The sequence below is a fragment of the Pelecanus crispus genome, chromosome 2, assembly GCF_030463565.1.
Source record: "Pelecanus crispus isolate bPelCri1 chromosome 2, bPelCri1.pri, whole genome shotgun sequence".
Classification (NCBI taxonomy): domain Eukaryota; kingdom Metazoa; phylum Chordata; class Aves; order Pelecaniformes; family Pelecanidae; genus Pelecanus; species Pelecanus crispus.
Window position 1 is genome coordinate 175195408 of NC_134644.1, and position 17148 is coordinate 175212555.

The 17148-nt window shown below is 69.7% G+C and overlaps 1 protein-coding gene across 1 annotated transcript; it reads right to left on the minus strand.

Moving 5' to 3' along the window:
* Nucleotides 1-1776: 1776 nt before the first annotated feature.
* On the minus strand, nt 1777-7386 carry PPP1R16A (protein phosphatase 1 regulatory subunit 16A). The gene is given in 11 exon segments (XM_075705827.1): nt 1777-2115; nt 2200-2350; nt 2444-2573; nt 2734-2809; nt 5456-5581; nt 5680-5804; nt 5932-6035; nt 6126-6271; nt 6716-6786; nt 7127-7337; nt 7339-7386. Coding segments are annotated over 11 exon segments (1527 nt in total).
* Nucleotides 7387-17148: the final 9762 nt, after the last annotated feature.

Below are 17148 nucleotides of genomic sequence, written 5' to 3' on the forward strand. Positions count from 1 at the left end.
CTCGCTGTGGGGTGCCCCATAGGGACCCCTCACCATGTGGTGCCCCATAGAGACCCCTCACTGTGGGGTGCCCCATAGGGACCCTCGCTGTGGGGTGCCCCATAGGGACCCCGCGCTGTGGGGTGCCCCATAGGGACCCTCACTGTGGGGTGCCCCATAGGGACCCCTCACTATGGGGTGCCCCATAGAGACCCTGTGCTGTGGGGTGCCCCATAGGGACCCTTGCTATGGGTGCCCCATAGGGACCCTCACTGTGGGGTGCCCCATAGGGACCCTTGCCATGGGGTGCCCCCTAGGGACCCCTCGCTGTGGGGTGCCCCATAGGGACCCCTGCTATGGGGTGCCCCATAGGGACCCCTCGCTATGGGGTGCCCCATAGAGACCCTGTGCTGTGGGGTGCCCCATAGGGACCCTCACTGTGGGGTGCCCCCTAGGGACCCCTCACTGTGGGTGCCCCATAGGGACCCCTGCTATGGGGTGCCCCATAGGGACCCTCACTGTGGGGTGCCCCATAGAGACCCTGTGCTGTGGGGTGCCCCATAGGGACCCTTGCTATGGGTGCCCCATAGGGACCCTCACTGTGGGGTGCCCCATAGGGACCCTTGCCATGGGGTGCCCCCTAGGGACGCCTCGCTGTGGGGTGCCCCATAGGGACCCCTGCTATGGGGTGCCCCCTAGGGACCCCTCGCTGTGGGTGCCCCATAGAGGCCCCCGCAGGGGGGTGCCCCATAGAGACCCCTTGCTATGGGGTGCCCCACAGCCCCTATTCACTGGGTGCCCCAAACCCAACCCCAGCACGTGGGGTGCCCCATAGCAAACCCCCTCCCCGTGGGGCGCCCCACAGTTCCCCTCGCCCCCACAGCATCCCTGACCCAGAGGGAGCCCCACACATCCGTGGGTCCTGGCCCCACACGCTCCCTCAGGCACTGCCGTGGGTCCCGGCCCCACACATTCCCTCCCAGAGCGCTGTGGGTCCCAGCCCCACACTCTCCCTCGGGCGCTGCCGTGGGTCCCAGCCCCACATATTCCCTCAGGTGCTGCCGTGGGTCCCAGCCCCACATATTCCCTCGGGCACTGCCGTGGGTCCCAGCCCCACACTCTCCCTCGGGCACTGCCGTGGGTCCCAGCCCCACACTCTCCCTCGGGCGCTGCCGTGGGTTGCAGCCCCACACCCCCCCCCAAAAATCGCTCCCGCGGCTCCCTTCCCTCCCCTCCCAGCAGCACACCACCCCTTCCCGGCCCCACAGCGCCGTGGGGCCGAGCCCACCCCACGGCGGCTCACCTGCCTCCGTGGGGCCGGGCTTGGGGGGCGGCCGTGGGGCACGCCGGGGCCTCGCCGCCGCCGCCTGACCTTTGCGAGCAGCTGCCGGCCGCGGGCCCTAAATAGAAGCGGGTGCAGGCAGCTGCCCGCGCCGCCCTGCCCCACAGCCCGGCCGGCAGCCGTGGGGCGCAGCGTCGTGGGGCGGCTGGGGCGGCGGGGCGGGGGGCAGAGCCAAGGATGGGGTTATTTTTACCGCGTCTTGGAAAGGCGACGCCGCGGCGCTGCCGGGGACGCCGGTAACACCCCCCCACCCCCCCTTCCGACTCCATCAGCGGCGGAAAAACCCACGAGGTTTTGCTTTGGAAAAACCAAAAATTCCCATTTTGGGGGGAACAAGAGTCCAGAAACAGGCAAAAACGAGGCGGGAACCAAGCGTTAACGGCAACGCCGCGGTAGGAGGAGGGCTCCCGGCGACGCCGGGGTGCCGGCGCGGCGCCCGTGGGTGCCGCGGGCGCTCACATCACCTTACAGCACCGCTGCTTTTCGGTCGGCGCCTCCTCAACCGGAGCCGTCAGCTTGAGGAGCGGGGGATCGGCGGCGGCGGCGGCATCGGCGCACGCCGGCGGGGCACCCGGGCTCCCCGCGGCTGGGTGCTCGTCGGGGCGCGGGCGCTGGAGTTTGGCGGCGGCTCGGTGCCGTTTGAGGTCGGCCAAAGTGTGGTGAAGTTTCTCCCGCGCCGAATCCGGCGCCGGCTCGTTCCCGGCGCTCTCCGGTTTTTGCGAATCCAGGGCCGCGCCGTTGCGTTGCGGCGGCGACTCGAGGGGATCCGACGCCGCCGGCGCCGCCGCGGGATCCTGTCGGGAAAGCCGGACGCGGTGTCACCGCCCCGGCGCCGCCGGCGCGGCCCCGGCTCCTCGCCCGAATCGCCGGGGACTCACGGCCAAGCGACGGCGGAGCTCGGCGTCCGTCTGCCGGTCGTCGTCTTCGCTGTCGCGGCGCTCGGCGCGTTGCCAGACGATGGCTTCCCGCTCGTGTTCCTTCCGGTAAAGGTTGGTGCGCTCCGACACGCTCACCCGCCGCACCACTTTCCTGGGAAAAGATTTGGGAGAAGGGGGTGGGCGAGGGGGGCAGGGGATCCCCTCTCGGTTACGGCTACGCCGGCGAAGCGTCCTCCGGCTTTACCCGCGGCTGCCGGCGCTGGAGGTGCGGCGCTGGAGCAAGGATTTGCGTCGCTCGCGGCATTTCCCGACGGCGGCGCGTTTGTGCTTCAGCTCCAGCAGCTTGGCCCGCACCTCCTCGTCCCCGCAGACGTCTTTGCGGCGCGGACCGACGGCGTCACCGGAAAAAAAAATTTAAAAAATTAAAAAAAAAAAAAAACGGAGCCAAAAGTTTGGCGGTGCTGCACCGGCGCTGAGAAACGGCGCGCGGCTGCACCAAAACCAAAAAAAAAATAAATTAACCTGAAAACTCACCCAAAGGGGTTTCATCCAGCAGCGATTTGGCGTTGAGGTCGGCGCCGTGAGCCACCAGCAGCTCCGCCAGCTGCACCTGGGCGGGCAGCAGGGACCGGCAAAGGCGGCGAGGGACGGCAAAACGCGGCGTGGGATGGAAAAAGGTGGTGAGGGACGGCAAAACGCGGCGCGGGATGGCAAAATGCGGCGAGGGATGGAAAAAGGTGGTGAGGGATGGCAAAAGGTGGTGAGGGATGGCAAAAGGTGGTGAGGGATGGAAAAAGGTGGTGAGGGATGGAAAAACGCGGTGCGGGACGGAAAAACGTGGCGAGGGATGGCAAAATGCGGTGAGGGACGGCAAAATGCGGTGCGGGATGGACAAAGGTGGTGAGGGATGGAAAAAGGTGGCGAGGGATGGCAAAATGCAGTGAGGGATGGAAAAAGGTGGTGAGGGATGGCAAAATGCGGCGAGGGATGGAAAAAGGTGGTGAGGGATGGAAAAACGTGGCGAGGGATGGCAAAATGCGGTGCGGGACGGCAAAATGCGGCGAGGGATGGAAAAAGGTGGCGAGGGATGGAAAAAGGTGGCGAGGGATGGAAAAAGGTGGTGAGGGATGGAAAAAGGTGGCGAGGGATGGAAAAAGGTGGTGAGGGATGGAAAAAGGTGGTGAGGGATGGAAAAACGCGGTGCGGGACGGAAAAACGTGGCGAGGGATGGCAAAATGCGGTGAGGGACGGCAAAATGCGGCGAGGGATGGAAAAAGGTGGTGAGGGATGGAAAAACGTGGCGAGAGATGGCAAAATGCGGTGAGGGATGGAAAAATGCGGTGCGGGACGGCAAAATGCGGTGAGGGATGGAAAAAGGTGGTGAGGGACGGCAAAATGCGGTGCGGGATGGACAAAGGCGGTGAGGGATGGAAAAACATGGTGAGGGATGGCAAAATGTGGCGAGGGACGGCAAAAACGTGGTGAGGGACGGCAAAATGCAGCGAGGGATGGCAAAATGTGGCGAGGGACAGAAAAATATGGTGAGGGCCGGCAAAACGGGGCAAGGGCCGGCAAAACGCGGTGAGGAACGGCAAAACACTGTGAGGGACGGCAAAACGCCGTGAGGGACGGCAAAACGTGCTGAGGGACGGCAAAAGGCGGCGAGGGATGGAAAAATGCTGGCGAGGGACGGCAAATGCAGGAAGGGACAGCAAAATATGGTGAGGAGTGGCAAAATACGGTGAGGGACGGCAAAACGCGGCGAGGGATGGAAAAAAGGCCGTGAGGGACAGAAGAATGCGGTGAGGGATGGCAAAATGTGGCGAGGAATGGAAAAATGTGGTGAGGGACGGAAAAAACACGGTGAGGGATGGAAAAATGTGGCAAGGGATGGCAAAATGCGGTGAGGGACGGCAAAATATGGTGAGGGACGGCAAAAACACGGTGAGGGACGGCAAAAACACGGTGAGGGACGGCAAAAACACGGTGAGGGACGGCAAGACGCGGCGAGGGACGGCAAGACACGGCGGGGGACGGCAAGACACGGCGGGGGACGGCAAGACGCGGCGAGGGACGGCAAGACACGGCGGGGGACGGCAAGACACGGCGGGGGACGGCAAGACGCGGCGGGGGACGGCAAGACACGGCGGGGGACGGCAAGACGCGGCGAGGGACGGCAAGACACGGCGGGGGACGGCAAGACACGGCGGGGGACGGCAAGACGCGGCGGGGGACGGCAAGACGCGGCGGGGGACGGCAAGACGCGGCGAGGGACGGCAAGACGCGGCGAGGGACGGCAAGACGCGGCGAGGGACGGCAAGACGCGGCGGGGGACGGCAAGACGCGGCGGGGGACGGCAAGACGCGGCGAGGGACGGCAAGACGCGGCGAGGGACGGCAAGACGCGGCGAGGGACGGCAAGACGCGGCGGGGGACGGCAAGACGCGGCGAGGGACGGCAAGACGCGGCGAGGGACGGCAAGACGCGGCGAGGGACGGCAAGACGCGGCGAGGGACGGCAAGACGCGGCGAGGGACGGCAAGACGCGGCGAGGGACGGCAAGACGCGGCGAGGGACGGCAAGACGCGGCGGGGGACGGCAAGACGCGGCGAGGGACGGCAAGACGCGGCGAGGGACGGCAAGACGCGGCGAGGGACGGCAAGACGCGGCGAGGGACGGCAAGACGCGGCGAGGGACGGCAAGACGCGGCGAGGGACGGCAAGACGCGGCGAGGGACGGCAAGACGCGGCGAGGGACGGCAAGACGCGGCGGGGGGACGGCAAGACGCGGCGGGGGACGGCAAGACGCGGCGGGGGACGGCAAGACGCGGCGGGGGACGGCAAGACGCGGCGGGGGACGGCAAGACGCGGCGGGGGACGGCAAGACGCGGCGAGGGACGGCAAGACGCGGCGAGGGACGGCAAGACGCGGCGGGGGACGGCAAGACGCGGCGAGGGACGGCAAGACGCGGCGAGGGACGGCAAGACGCGGCGGGGGACGGCAAGACGCGGCGGGGGACGGCAAGACGCGGCGGGGGACGGCAAGACGCGGCGGGGGACGGCAAGACGCGGCGGGGGACGGCAAGACGCGGCGAGGGACGGCAAGACACGGCAGGGGACGGCAAGACGCGGCGGGGGACGGCAAGACGCGGCGAGGGACGGCAAGACGCGGCGAGGGACGGCCAGACGCGGCGGGGGACGGCAAGACACGGCAGGGGACGGCAAGACGCGGCGGGGGACGGCAAGACGCCGGCGCCTACCTGTCCCCAACAAGCGGCGGCGTGGAGCGGCTCCCACCCGTCCTCGTCCTTGGCGTCGGTGCCGGCCCGGTGCTCCAGCAGCAGCTCGGCCGCCTCCGCGTAACCATTGGCGGCCGCGATGTGCAGCTGCCGGCGACGGGGATGCCGCGGTCGGGGCCGGTTCGGCCGCCGGCATGGGCGTCCCCGCTTCCCGGCGGCGTCCCCCTCCCCTCTGCCCGGCTTACCAACGTGGCTCCGTGTCCCCGCGGCGCGTCCAGGTCGGCTCCCACCTGCAGCAGTTGCCGGATTTCCCGCACCATGCGGCGCTCGGTGGCGGCACGAGCCTCCTCGATCTTCTCCTGGGTGATTCCTGCCGGCGGGAGAAGGTTGAGCGCCGGGGACGAGCCGGGTCCTGCCCGCCGGCCCGCCAAATTCCTGCTTTTCCCCCCTCCGGAGAGCCGGCTTCGGTTTGCCGGCGCGGCACCGGCGCGGCTCACCCTGTTCCGCCATGGCGGTCTCGATGCAGTCGAGGGTCACCTCGTCCTCGCACAGGTCGTAGGGCATGTTCCCGTCCGAGTTGACGGCGAGGAGATCGGCGCCGCTGTTTTTTGAGGGGGGGGATAGGCACGGCGGTCAGGACCGTCCCGCGCCCACGGCGGTGCCCGGCCCCGGCCCGGTTGCGCCGCGGTACCCTCGGATGAGGAGCTGGACCAGGCGGAGGTGGCCGCAGGTGGCGGCGGCGTGGAGCGGCGTCCAGAGCTCGCTGTCGCGGGCGTTGACGTCGGCGCCGGCATCCAGCAGCGCCGTCACCGCTTCGCCGTAATCGTCGATGCAGCACTGGCAAGGAGAAAGCGCCGGCGGCGGTGACGGGGCGCGGCGGTATCGGGGAATGACCTCCAGCACCCCGAAATCTCCCCGGGGATGGAGGCGGGATGGAGTCGGACGCCGCGGAGGGACGGAGCCGGCGCTGGGAAGCGATTCCCCGGTGTGGGCTTCGCCGGGCCGGCACCGCGGCCGGATAGCGGGTGGGTTCGGTCGCGCCGGCCGACGCCGGAGGGGTGCGGCGCTTAACTCTGGGCGCCCAGAGCCGGCGAGCGCCGGGCCCGGCACAAATCCCCGTCGCGGCACGCGGCGCCGGCGCAGCAGCCGGCACGTCCTGCCACGCTTGGCTCCGGCAAGGCCCGGCATCACCGGCCGGAGCCAGTTAACGGGATGGAAAGGACGGAGGGAAAGAAACCGGGAGAAGCCGGAGGTGCCGGAACGGTGCCGGGCGCGGCGTACCTGGTGCAGCGCGGTGAGACCGTCCTCGTTGCAGAGGTTGGGGCTGACGCCGCTCTGCAGAAGTTGCCGGACTGCGGAGAAAGCGGAGTTTGAGGCAGGGTCCTGCCGGCACCTCGGAGCATCCCGCCGGAATTAAATCCGGCGCTTTGACGGCCACTCCGGGCTCGCCAAAGCGCCGACGCCAAACGCTCCAGGTAGCCGGTGCCGAGCGGGATCTGGGATGCCGTGTGCCCTAGGCCGGATTTACGGATGCCAGCTCCAAGCCGCCGGCTCGGTTTTGGGGATATTTGGTGGCAAAATTGGGATTTCCGGCTGCCAAAACCGCTCGATTTGGGGCTTTAGGGGTGCGAGGTTACCAAAAGCTCCCCCCGGAAAAGCAGCGGCTCCGTCCTCCCCGCCGCCGGCACCCACCTTCCTCGGCGTCGTGCCGGGCAGCCGCTTCCAGGAGCCGGACGCTGGCGGGGAACGTCACCCTCTTGCCTTGGCCGTCGCTCTTCCACCTCCTCCTCTTCCTCTCGGATCCGAGCTTCAGCCCCTGCGTTTCCTTCTCCGCCTGCGCCCATTTCTTCAGCTGCTGGGCCCGGCGTTTCTGAGCGTGTTTCAGCCGTTCCGGCGTACTCAAGCCGCGCCACCGCCGGCATCTCCGCCAGCAGCTCCAGGTGCTCGGCCATGGCGAGGAGTTTTGCCGGCAAACGGAGCGTATCCCACCGGGAACGGGGTACGGAGCCGGCGGCTCCCCCACCGGCATCACCCGTCGCACCGTCGGAGCGGGGAGAGGGTCCGGCTTATCCCTGGATGCCGGTGTTTTTCCGGAGCTTCACCGCGGGCTCCGGAGACAGGGATCGGCGCTTCGGAATCATCTCCCCCCTCGCCGGGTGCTCCCTGTCCCCCTTTTTAGCACCCGGAACCACAGGTGGGGGCGGGTCCCGTGAAGCCTCGGGGGGAGCGATCCCGGCACCCCGCGTTCGCCGGCGGTTTGGGACAGAGCCGCTCGGCGACGCCGGATCCGACGGCACAGAGGAGCGAGGCGGGAGGAGAAATTTCGTCAATCCGATCCCCGCCGCTCGTCTGCCGCTTAATTATCCCGACGAACTTTTGCCTTCCCGCCCTCCGGAAGCGTTTGCCGGTCATTCAGCAGTCGCCAGCGCGCCGGTATCGCCGATAGCCCGGCTCGGAAAACTGCCAATGGGCAGAGGTACAGGCAGCGCTGCCGGAATCGCCGGCACCGGGCGGTGGCTGTGGGTTATCTCCTGCCGGGATATCGCCGCGTCGGAGCTCCGGCTTCTCCTGGCCGCGGTGGGATGAGCTTCGCGCGGCGGCCGGAATCCTACGGCGAAAAAGGGCAAGAAATCGTTAAAGGACGGGCAGAGGCTCGGCACAGCCCGGCGTTGCCGGTAAGAGCCGCACTGTGCCGAACCCGCCGCCGGTTTTGCCATCTTCCTAATCCGGGATTGACCTACAATCCAAATTGAAGCGAATTCCCTTCGCCGAAGCCGCCGCGCCCCGGTGAACGCCGGCACGGCCGCGCCGCCGGCACGGCGGGAAACTTCAGGGGTTAGTCGCCGCGCCGGGAAAAAACGCCGATCTTCCGCCCAGCGAGGGGATCCCGGCACGTCCCGGCCGGAGCAGCTCTGCCGGTGCCTGCCGGTTTGGCACGGTTAAACCGGGAGAGGCGCAGCCCAGCGCCTCGCCCCCACGCCGGCATCGCCCGGCGGGCAGGGCGGATTCCACCGGCAGCAAGGACAGGCAGGAAAGGGCAGATTCCGGCAGAGCCGGCGCCCCGAGGTTCCCAAACCGGGTTCCCTTGCGATTCGCCACGACTTCAGCGGGCAAAGTCCAGCGAATAAAAAAAAAAAAAAAAAAGCCACAAAATTCCTGCGCTTTAATCCCGGCGTAAATCCCCCAGGAACGCCGGCGGGCGCTGGGAACGCCGAGATCGACGGTAAATCCTCTCGGAAGCCGGCGTGCGATTGAAGAGAGGGGATCGCCCGGCCACCGGCATCGCCAGAGCCTCTCGGTCCGTCCGTCCGTCCATCCCGTAATCCGGCCGCGGTTTCACCGGGACGGGCCGCGCCGCGGGCGAGCGCCAGCAGAAAAGCGGGAGCCGGCGTCTTCGGCGCAGCTCAAACCCCCAAAATCCCCCCCCCCCACCCCCCAAAAAAACCAAATTACGGAGCCCACGTTCCCGAAGGCGCCGGAGCTCGGCGCTACCGGATTTCGGCAAACGCCGGCCACCGCGCTTTCAAATTTCTTGCCAGCCGCCGAAAAAAAAAAGAATCAACCCCCCCCCCCCCCCCAAAAAAAAAAAACCCCGAAACAAATTCGTATTTTATTTATTAGGATTCAGGCCAAGCCGCGTTGCTTCCCCGCTGAGCCGAGCCGGGCAGCGCCGGCGCTGGGAGCAATGCCGGTGCCGGGTGCCGGCGAGGCTCCGGTGGGTGCCCGGGGTGCAGGGGGGGCTTTGGGTGCTGGCGTGACCCCCCCCCACCCCTCGACACCCCTCGGTGCCCCGGGGGGGCCGACCCGCACGGCCTCGGCGCAGCCCCGCCGGCACTCGGGGGGCTCGGGCACCCCCGGGCCTGGCCTGAGAGGCTGGGGGGGTCCCCAGGGACCCCCGAGGGGACCCCAATGTCCCCAAGGCTCAGGGGTGTCCCCAAGGGACCCCCAAGAGACCCCTGAGGGGACCCCCATGTCCCCAAGGCCTTGGGGGGGGGTCTTCAGGGGACATCCGAGGGGACCCCCATGTCCCCAAGGCTGGGGGGGTGTCCTCAGGGGACCCCCATGTCCCCAAACCCGGGGGGGGTGTCCCCAAGGGACTCCCCAAGGGACCCCCATGTCCCCAAGGCCTTGGGGGGTGTCCCCAGGGACCCCCGAGGGGACCCCAATGTCCCCAAGGCTCAGGGGTGTCCCCAAGGGACCCCCAAGAGACCCCTGAGGGGACCCCCATGTCCCCAAGGCCTTGGGGGGGGGTCTTCAGGGGACATCCGAGGGGACCCCCATGTCCCCAAGGCTGGGGGGGTGTCCTCAGGGGACCCCCATGTCCCCAAACCCGGGGGGGGTGTCCCCAAGGGACTCCCCAAGGGACCCCCATGTCCCCAAGGCCTTGGGGGGTGTCCCCAGGGACCCCCGAGGGGACCCCAATGTCCCCAAGGCTCAGGGGTGTCCCCAAGGGACCCCCAAGAGACCCCTGAGGGGACCCCCATGTCCCCAAGGCCTTGGGGGGGGGTCTTCAGGGGACATCCGAGGGGACCCCCATGTCCCCAAGGCTGGGGGGGTGTCCTCAGGGGACCCCCATGTCCCCAAACCCGGGGGGGGTGTCCCCAAGGGACTCCCCAAGGGACCCCCATGTCCCCAAGGCCTTGGGGGGTGTCCCCAGGGACCCCCGAGGGGACCCCAATGTCCCCAAGGCTCAGGGGTGTCCCCAAGGGACCCCCAAGAGACCCCTGAGGGGACCCCCATGTCCCCAAGGCCTTGGGGGGGGGTCTTCAGGGGACATCCGAGGGGACCCCCATGTCCCCAAGGCTGGGGGGGTGTCCTCAGGGGACCCCCATGTCCCCAAACCCGGGGGGGGTGTCCCCAAGGGACTCCCCAAGGGACCCCCATGTCCCCAAGGCCTTGGGGGGTGTCCCCAGGGACCACCGAGGGGACCCCAATGTCCCCAAGGCTCAGGGGTGTCTCCAGGGGACCCCCAAGAGACCCCTGAGGGGACCCCCATGTCCCCAAGGCCTTGGGGGGTGTCCCCAGGGACCCCCGAGGGGACCCCAATGTCCCCAAGGCTCAGGGGTGTCCCCAAGGGACCCCCAAGAGACCCCTGAGGGGACCCCCATGTCCCCAAGGCCTTGGGGGGGGGTCTTCAGGGGACATCCGAGGGGACCCCCATGTCCCCAAGGCTGGGGGGGTGTCCTCAGGGGACCCCCATGTCCCCAAACCCGGGGGGGTGTCCCCAAGGGACTCCCCAAGGGACCCCCATGTCCCCAAGGCCTTGGGGGGTGTCCCCAGGGACCCCCGAGGGGACCCCAATGTCCCCAAGGCTCAGGGGTGTCTCCAGGGGACCCCCAAGGAGACCCCCATGTCCCCAAGGCTTTGGGGGGTGTCCTCAGGGGACAACTGAGGGGACCCCACTGTCCCTAAGTGCTGGGTGGGTGTCTCCAGGGGACCCCTGAGAGGACCCCCATGTCCCCAAGGCCTTGGGGGGTGTCCCCAGGGGACCCCCGAGGGGACCCCAATGTCCCCAAGGCTCAGGGGTGTCCCCAGGGGACCCCCGAGGGGACCCCCACGTCCCCAAGGCCTTCAGGGGTGTCCTCAGGGGACAACTGAGGGGACCCCCATGTCCCCACGGCTCAGGGGTGTCCCCAGGGGACCCCTGAGAGGACCCCCATGTCCCCACGGCTCAGGGGTGTCCCCAGGGGACCCCCGAGGGGACCCCCACGTCCCCAAGGCCTTCAGGGGTGTCCTCAGGGGACAACCGAGGGGACCCCCATGTCCCTCAGCACTGACCCCCATGTCCCTAAGGCTTGGGGGGGTCCCCAGGGGACCCCCGAGGTGATCCCCATGTCCCCAAGGCTGGGGGGGGGGGGGGGGCTGTCCCCAGGGGACTCCCATGACCCCAAGGCTTTGGGGGGTGTCCTCAGAGGACCCCCGAGGGGACCCCCATGTCCCCAGGGCCTTGAGGGGTGTCCTCAGGGGACAACCGAGGGGACCCCCATGTCCTTAAGTGCTGGGTGGGTGTCCCCAGGGACCCCTGAGAGGACCCCAATGTCCCCAAGGCTCAGGGGTGTCCCCAGGGACCCCTGAGAGGACCCCCATGTCCCCAAGGCTCAGGGGTGTCCCCAGGGGACCCCTGAGAGGACCCCAATGTCCCCACGGCTCAGGGGTGTCCCCAGGGGACCCCTGAGAGGACCCCCATGTCCCCAAGGCTCAGGGGTGTCCCCAGGGGACCCCCGAGGGGACCCCCACGTCCCCAAGGCCTTCAGGGGTGTCCTCAGGGGACCCCTGAGGGGACCCCCACGTCCCCAGGGCCTTCAGGGGTGTCCTCAGGGGACAACCGAGGGGACCCCCATGTCCTTAAGTGCTGGGTGGGTGTCCCCAGGGACCCCTGAGAGGACCCCAATGTCCCCAAGGCTCAGGGGTGTCCCCAGGGGACCCCTGAGAGGACCCCAATGTCCCCACGGCTCAGGGGTGTCCCCAGGGGACCCCCGAGGGGACCCCCACGTCCCCAAGGCCTTCAGGGGTGTCCTCAGGGGACCCCCGAGGGGACCCCCACGTCCCCAAGGCCTTCAGGGGTGTCCTCAGGGGACAACTGAGGGGACCCCCATGTCCCCAAGCCTTGGGGGGGTGTCCCCAGGGACCCCTGAGAGGACCCCAATGTCCCCAAGGCCTTCGGGGGTGTCCCCAGGGGATAACCGAGGGGACCCCCGAGGGGACCCCCATGTCCCCAAGGCCTTCGGGGGTGTCCCCAGGGGACAACCGAGGGGACCCCCGAGGGGACCCCCATGTCCCCAGGGCCTTCGGGCGTGTCCCCAGGTGACCCCCAGGGGCCCCCATGTCCCCAAGCATTGGGGGTTGTCCCCAGGGGACCCCCGAGGGGACCCCCATGTCCCCAGGGCCTTCGGGCGTGTCCCCAGGTGACCCCCAGGGGCCCCCATGTCCCCAAGCATTGGGGGTTGTCCCCAGGTGACCCCCAGGGGCCCCCATGTCCCCAAGCATTGGGGGTTGTCCCCAGGGGACCCCCGAGGGGACCCCCATGTCCCCAAGCATTGGGGGTTGTCCCCAGGGGACCCCCGAGGGGACCCCCATGTCCCCAAGCATTGGGGGTTGTCCCCAGGGGACCCCCGAGGGGACCCCCATGTCCCCAAGCATTGGGGGTTGTCCCCAGGGGACCCCCGAGGGGGCCCCCATATCCCCAGGGCCTTCGGGCGTGTCCCCAGGTGACCCCCGAGGGGACCCCCGAGGGGACCCCCATGTCCCCAGGGCCTTCGGGCGTGTCCCCAGGTGACCCCCAGGGGCCCCCATGTCCCCAAGGCTCCGGGGTGTCCCCGCGGACCCCCCCATGTCCCCAAGCCCTGCGGCCCCGTCCCCCGGCTCCCCCCCAAGGCCCCCCCCCCATCCGCAGGCCCGGGGCGGGGCTGTCCCCGGTGCCCCCCCCCGGCCACCCGAGGGGACCCCCGGGCCCGCCCCCCCCGCCCCGCCCGTACCTGCCGGGGCCGGAGCCGGGGCCGCGGCCCTGCCCGCTCGGAGCCGCTGCTCGGGGCGGGGCCGCCGCCGCCGCTCGCCATGGCAACGGGCCACGCTTCCGGGGGACGCCGGAAGTGGGCGGGGCTGTCGCCGGAAGTGGGCGGCGGCCATCTTGGGGGTGGCGGGGGAATTGGGGCCACCCTCAAGATGGCGGCCGGAAAGGGGCGGGGCGAGGGGCGCGGGGCGGCGGCGCCCCCTGGTGGGTGGAGGGGGGACACACGCCCCCAGCCTCCCGGGGGTCACCGGGGTCACCGGGGGTCAGTGACCCCTGGGGCGTGGGGACACGGGGGGGGACACGGGTGGGGGGGACACGGGATGGGGGGGCGACAGGGGACACGGGGGGGGACACGGGGTGGGGGGGACAGGGGACACGGGGGGGGACAGGGGATGGGGACACGGGGGGGGACAGGGGACACGGGTGGGGACAGGGGACACGGGGGGGACAGGGGACACGGGTGGGGACACGGGATGGGGACGGGGGGGGACACGGGGGGGACAGGGGTGGGGACACGGGGGGGACACGGGTGGGGACACGGGATGGGGGGACAGGGGACACGGGTGGGGACAGGGGTGGGGACACGGGTGGGGACAGGGGACACGGGTGGGGACACGGGATGGGGACACGGGATGGGGGGACAGGGGACACGGGTGGGGCACAGGGTGGGGGGAACATGGGGACACGGGTGGGGACACGGGTGGGGACAGGGGATGTGGGGACAGGGGACATGGGTGGGGACATGGGTGGGGGGACACAGGTGGGGACACGGGGACACGGGATGGGGACATGGGTGGGGACAGGGGTGGGGACACGGGGGGGACACGGGTGGGGACACGGGATGGGGGGACAGGGGACACGGGTGGGGACAGGGGACATGGGTGGGGACAGGGGTGGGGACACGGGGGGGACACGGGTGGGGACACGGGATGGGGGGACAGGGGACACGGGTGGGGACAGGGGTGGGGACACGGGTGGGGACAGGGGACACGGGTGGGGACACGGGATGGGGACACGGGATGGGGGGACAGGGGACATGGGTGGGGACATGGGTGGGGGGACACAGGTGGGGACACGGGGACACGGGATGGGGACACGGGTGGGGACAGGGGGTGGGGACACGGGATGGGGGGACAGGGGACACGGGTGGGGACACGGGTGGGGACAGGGGTGGGGGGGACACGGGGACACGGGTGGGGACAAGGGACACGGATGGGGACAGGGGACATGGGTGGGGACAAGGGACACGGGGGGACACGGGTGGGGACAGGGGATGGGGGGACAGGGGACACGGGTGGGGACATGGGTGGGGGGGACACGGGGACACGGGTGGGGACAAGGGACACGGGATGGGGGTACAGGGGACACGGGTGGGGACAGGGGATGGGGGGACAGGGGACATGGGTGGGGCATGGGGACAGGGATGGGGACAAGGGACACGGGTGGGGACACGGGGTGGGGGACAGGGGACAGCTGTGGGGACAGGGGACACGGGTGGGGACACGGGTGGGTACACGGGATGGGGACAGGGGACATGGGTGGGGACAAGGGACACGGGTGGGGACAGGGGTGGGGACACGGGATGGGGGGACAGGGGACGTGGGTGCGGACACGGGTGGGGACACGGGATGGGGTGGGGACACGGGATGGGGGGACAGGGGACACGGGTGGGGACACGGGATGGGGGGACAGGGGACACGGGTGGGGACACGGGATGGGGTGGGGACAGGGGACACGGGTGGGGACAGGGGGCTTGGGGACAGGGGACACGGGTGGGAACATGGGAACACGGGATGGAGGGACAAGGGACATGGGTGGGGACACGGGTGGGGACATGGGACATGGGAACACGGGATGGGGGGACAGGGGACACGGGTGGGGACACGGGACAGGCTTGGGGACACGGGACGTGGGGACAGGGGACGTGGGGACACGGGATGGGCATGGGGACACGGGACACGGGTGGGGACACGGGACAGGCTTGGGGACACGGGACACGGGTGGGGACACGGGACAGGCTTGGGGACACGGGACGTGGGGACAGGGGACGTGGGGACACGGGACGGGCATGGGGACACGGGACTTGGGCACACAGCACACGGATGGGGACATGGGACGTGGGGACACGGGACACGGATGGGGACACGGGATGGCTGTGGGGACATGGGATGGGTGTGGGGACATGGGACACGGGTGGGGACACGGGACTTGCGGACACGGGATGGCTGTGGGGACACGGGACGTGGGGACATGGGATGTGCTTGGGGACACAGAACAGGCGTGGGGACATGGGACACGGGTGGGGACACGGGTGGGGATACGGGACATGGGGACAGGGGACACGCGTGGGGACATGGGACACAGGTGGGGACACGGGATGTGGGGACTGGGGACACGCGTGGGGACATGGGACATGGGTGGGGACACGGGTGGGGATACGGGACGTGGGGACAGGGGACACGCGTGGGGACATGGGACACGGGTGGGGACACGGGTGGGGATACGGGACGTGGGGACAGGGGACACGCGTGGGGACATGGGACACAGGTGGGGACACGGGATGTGGGGACTGGGGACACGCGTGGGGACATGGGACATGGGTGGGGACACGGGTGGGGATATGGGACGTGGGGACAGGGGACACGCGTGGGGACATGGGACACAGGTGGGGACACGGGATGTGGGGACTGGGGGCACGCGTGGGGACATGGGACACGCGTGGGGACATGGGATGTGGGGACAGGGGACACGCGTGGGGACACGGGACAGACTTGGGGACACAGAACACGCATGGGGACATGGGACACGCGTGGGGACACGGGACGTGGGGGCACGGGACACGCGTGGGGGCACGGGACACGCATGGGGACAGGGGACACGCGTGGGGACACGGGACGTGGGGGCACAGGACACGCGTGGGGACACGGGACACGCATGGGGACATGGGACACGCGTGGGGACACGGGACGTGGGGGCACGGGACACGCGTGGGGACACGGGACACGCATGGGGACATGGGACACGCGTGGGGACACGGGACGTGGGGGCACGGGACACGCGTGGGGACACGGGACACGCATGGGGACATGGGACACGCGTGGGGACACGGGACGTGGGGGCACGGGACACGCGTGGGGACACGGGACACACGTGGGGACACGGGACACGCATGGGGACATGGGACACGCGTGGGGACACGGGACGTGGGGGCACGGGACACGCGTGGGGACACGGGACAGGCATGGGGACACGGGACACGCATGGGGACATGGGACACGCGTGGGGACACGGGATGTGGGGACAGGGGACACGCGTGGGGACACGGGACACGCATGGGGACATGGGACACGCGTGGGGACACGGGACGTGGGGGCACGGGACACGCGTGGGGACACGGGACACGCATGGGGACACGGGACACGCATGGGGACATGGGACACGCATGGGGACATGGGACACGCGTGGGGACATGGGACGTGGGGGGCACGGGACACGCGTGGGGACACGGGACACGCATGGGGACATGGGACACGCGTGGGGACACGGCCGGGGCACCCCCTCGCCCCCAGCAGCCATTTTGGGGACACGGGGTCCCCCGGGCACCTGGGGATGCTGAGCCTGTGACCCCTGACCCCGTGACCCCTGACCCCGTGACCCCTGACCCCGTGCCCCACCCAAGGGACCCACCCAGTCTGGCCCAGCCCCGCACCCCAGTGCTCCCAGTACAGACCAGTATGGCCCGGCAAGGCACCCCAGTGCTCCCAGTACAGCCCAGTCTGGCCCAGCCCCGCACCCCAGTGCTCCCAGTACAGGCCAGTCTGGCCCAGCCCCGCACCCCAGTGCTCCCAGTACAGCCCAGTCTGGCCCAGCCCCGCACCCCAGTGCTCCCAGTACAGCCCAGTCTGGCCCAGCCCCACACCCCAGTGCTCCCAGTACAGCCCAGTCTGGCCCAGCCCCGCACCCCAGTGCTCCCAGTACAGGCCAGTCTGTCCCAGCCCCGCACCCCAGTGCTCCCAGTACAGGCCAGTCTGGCCCAGCCCCGCACCCCAGTGCTCCCAGTACAGCCCAGTCTGGCCCAGCCCCGCACCCCAGTGCTCCCAGTACAGCCCAGTCTGGCCCAGCCCCGCACCCCAGTGCTCCCAGTACAGCCCAGTCTGGCCCGGCAAGGCACCCCAGTGCTCCCAGTACAGCCCAGTCTGGCCCG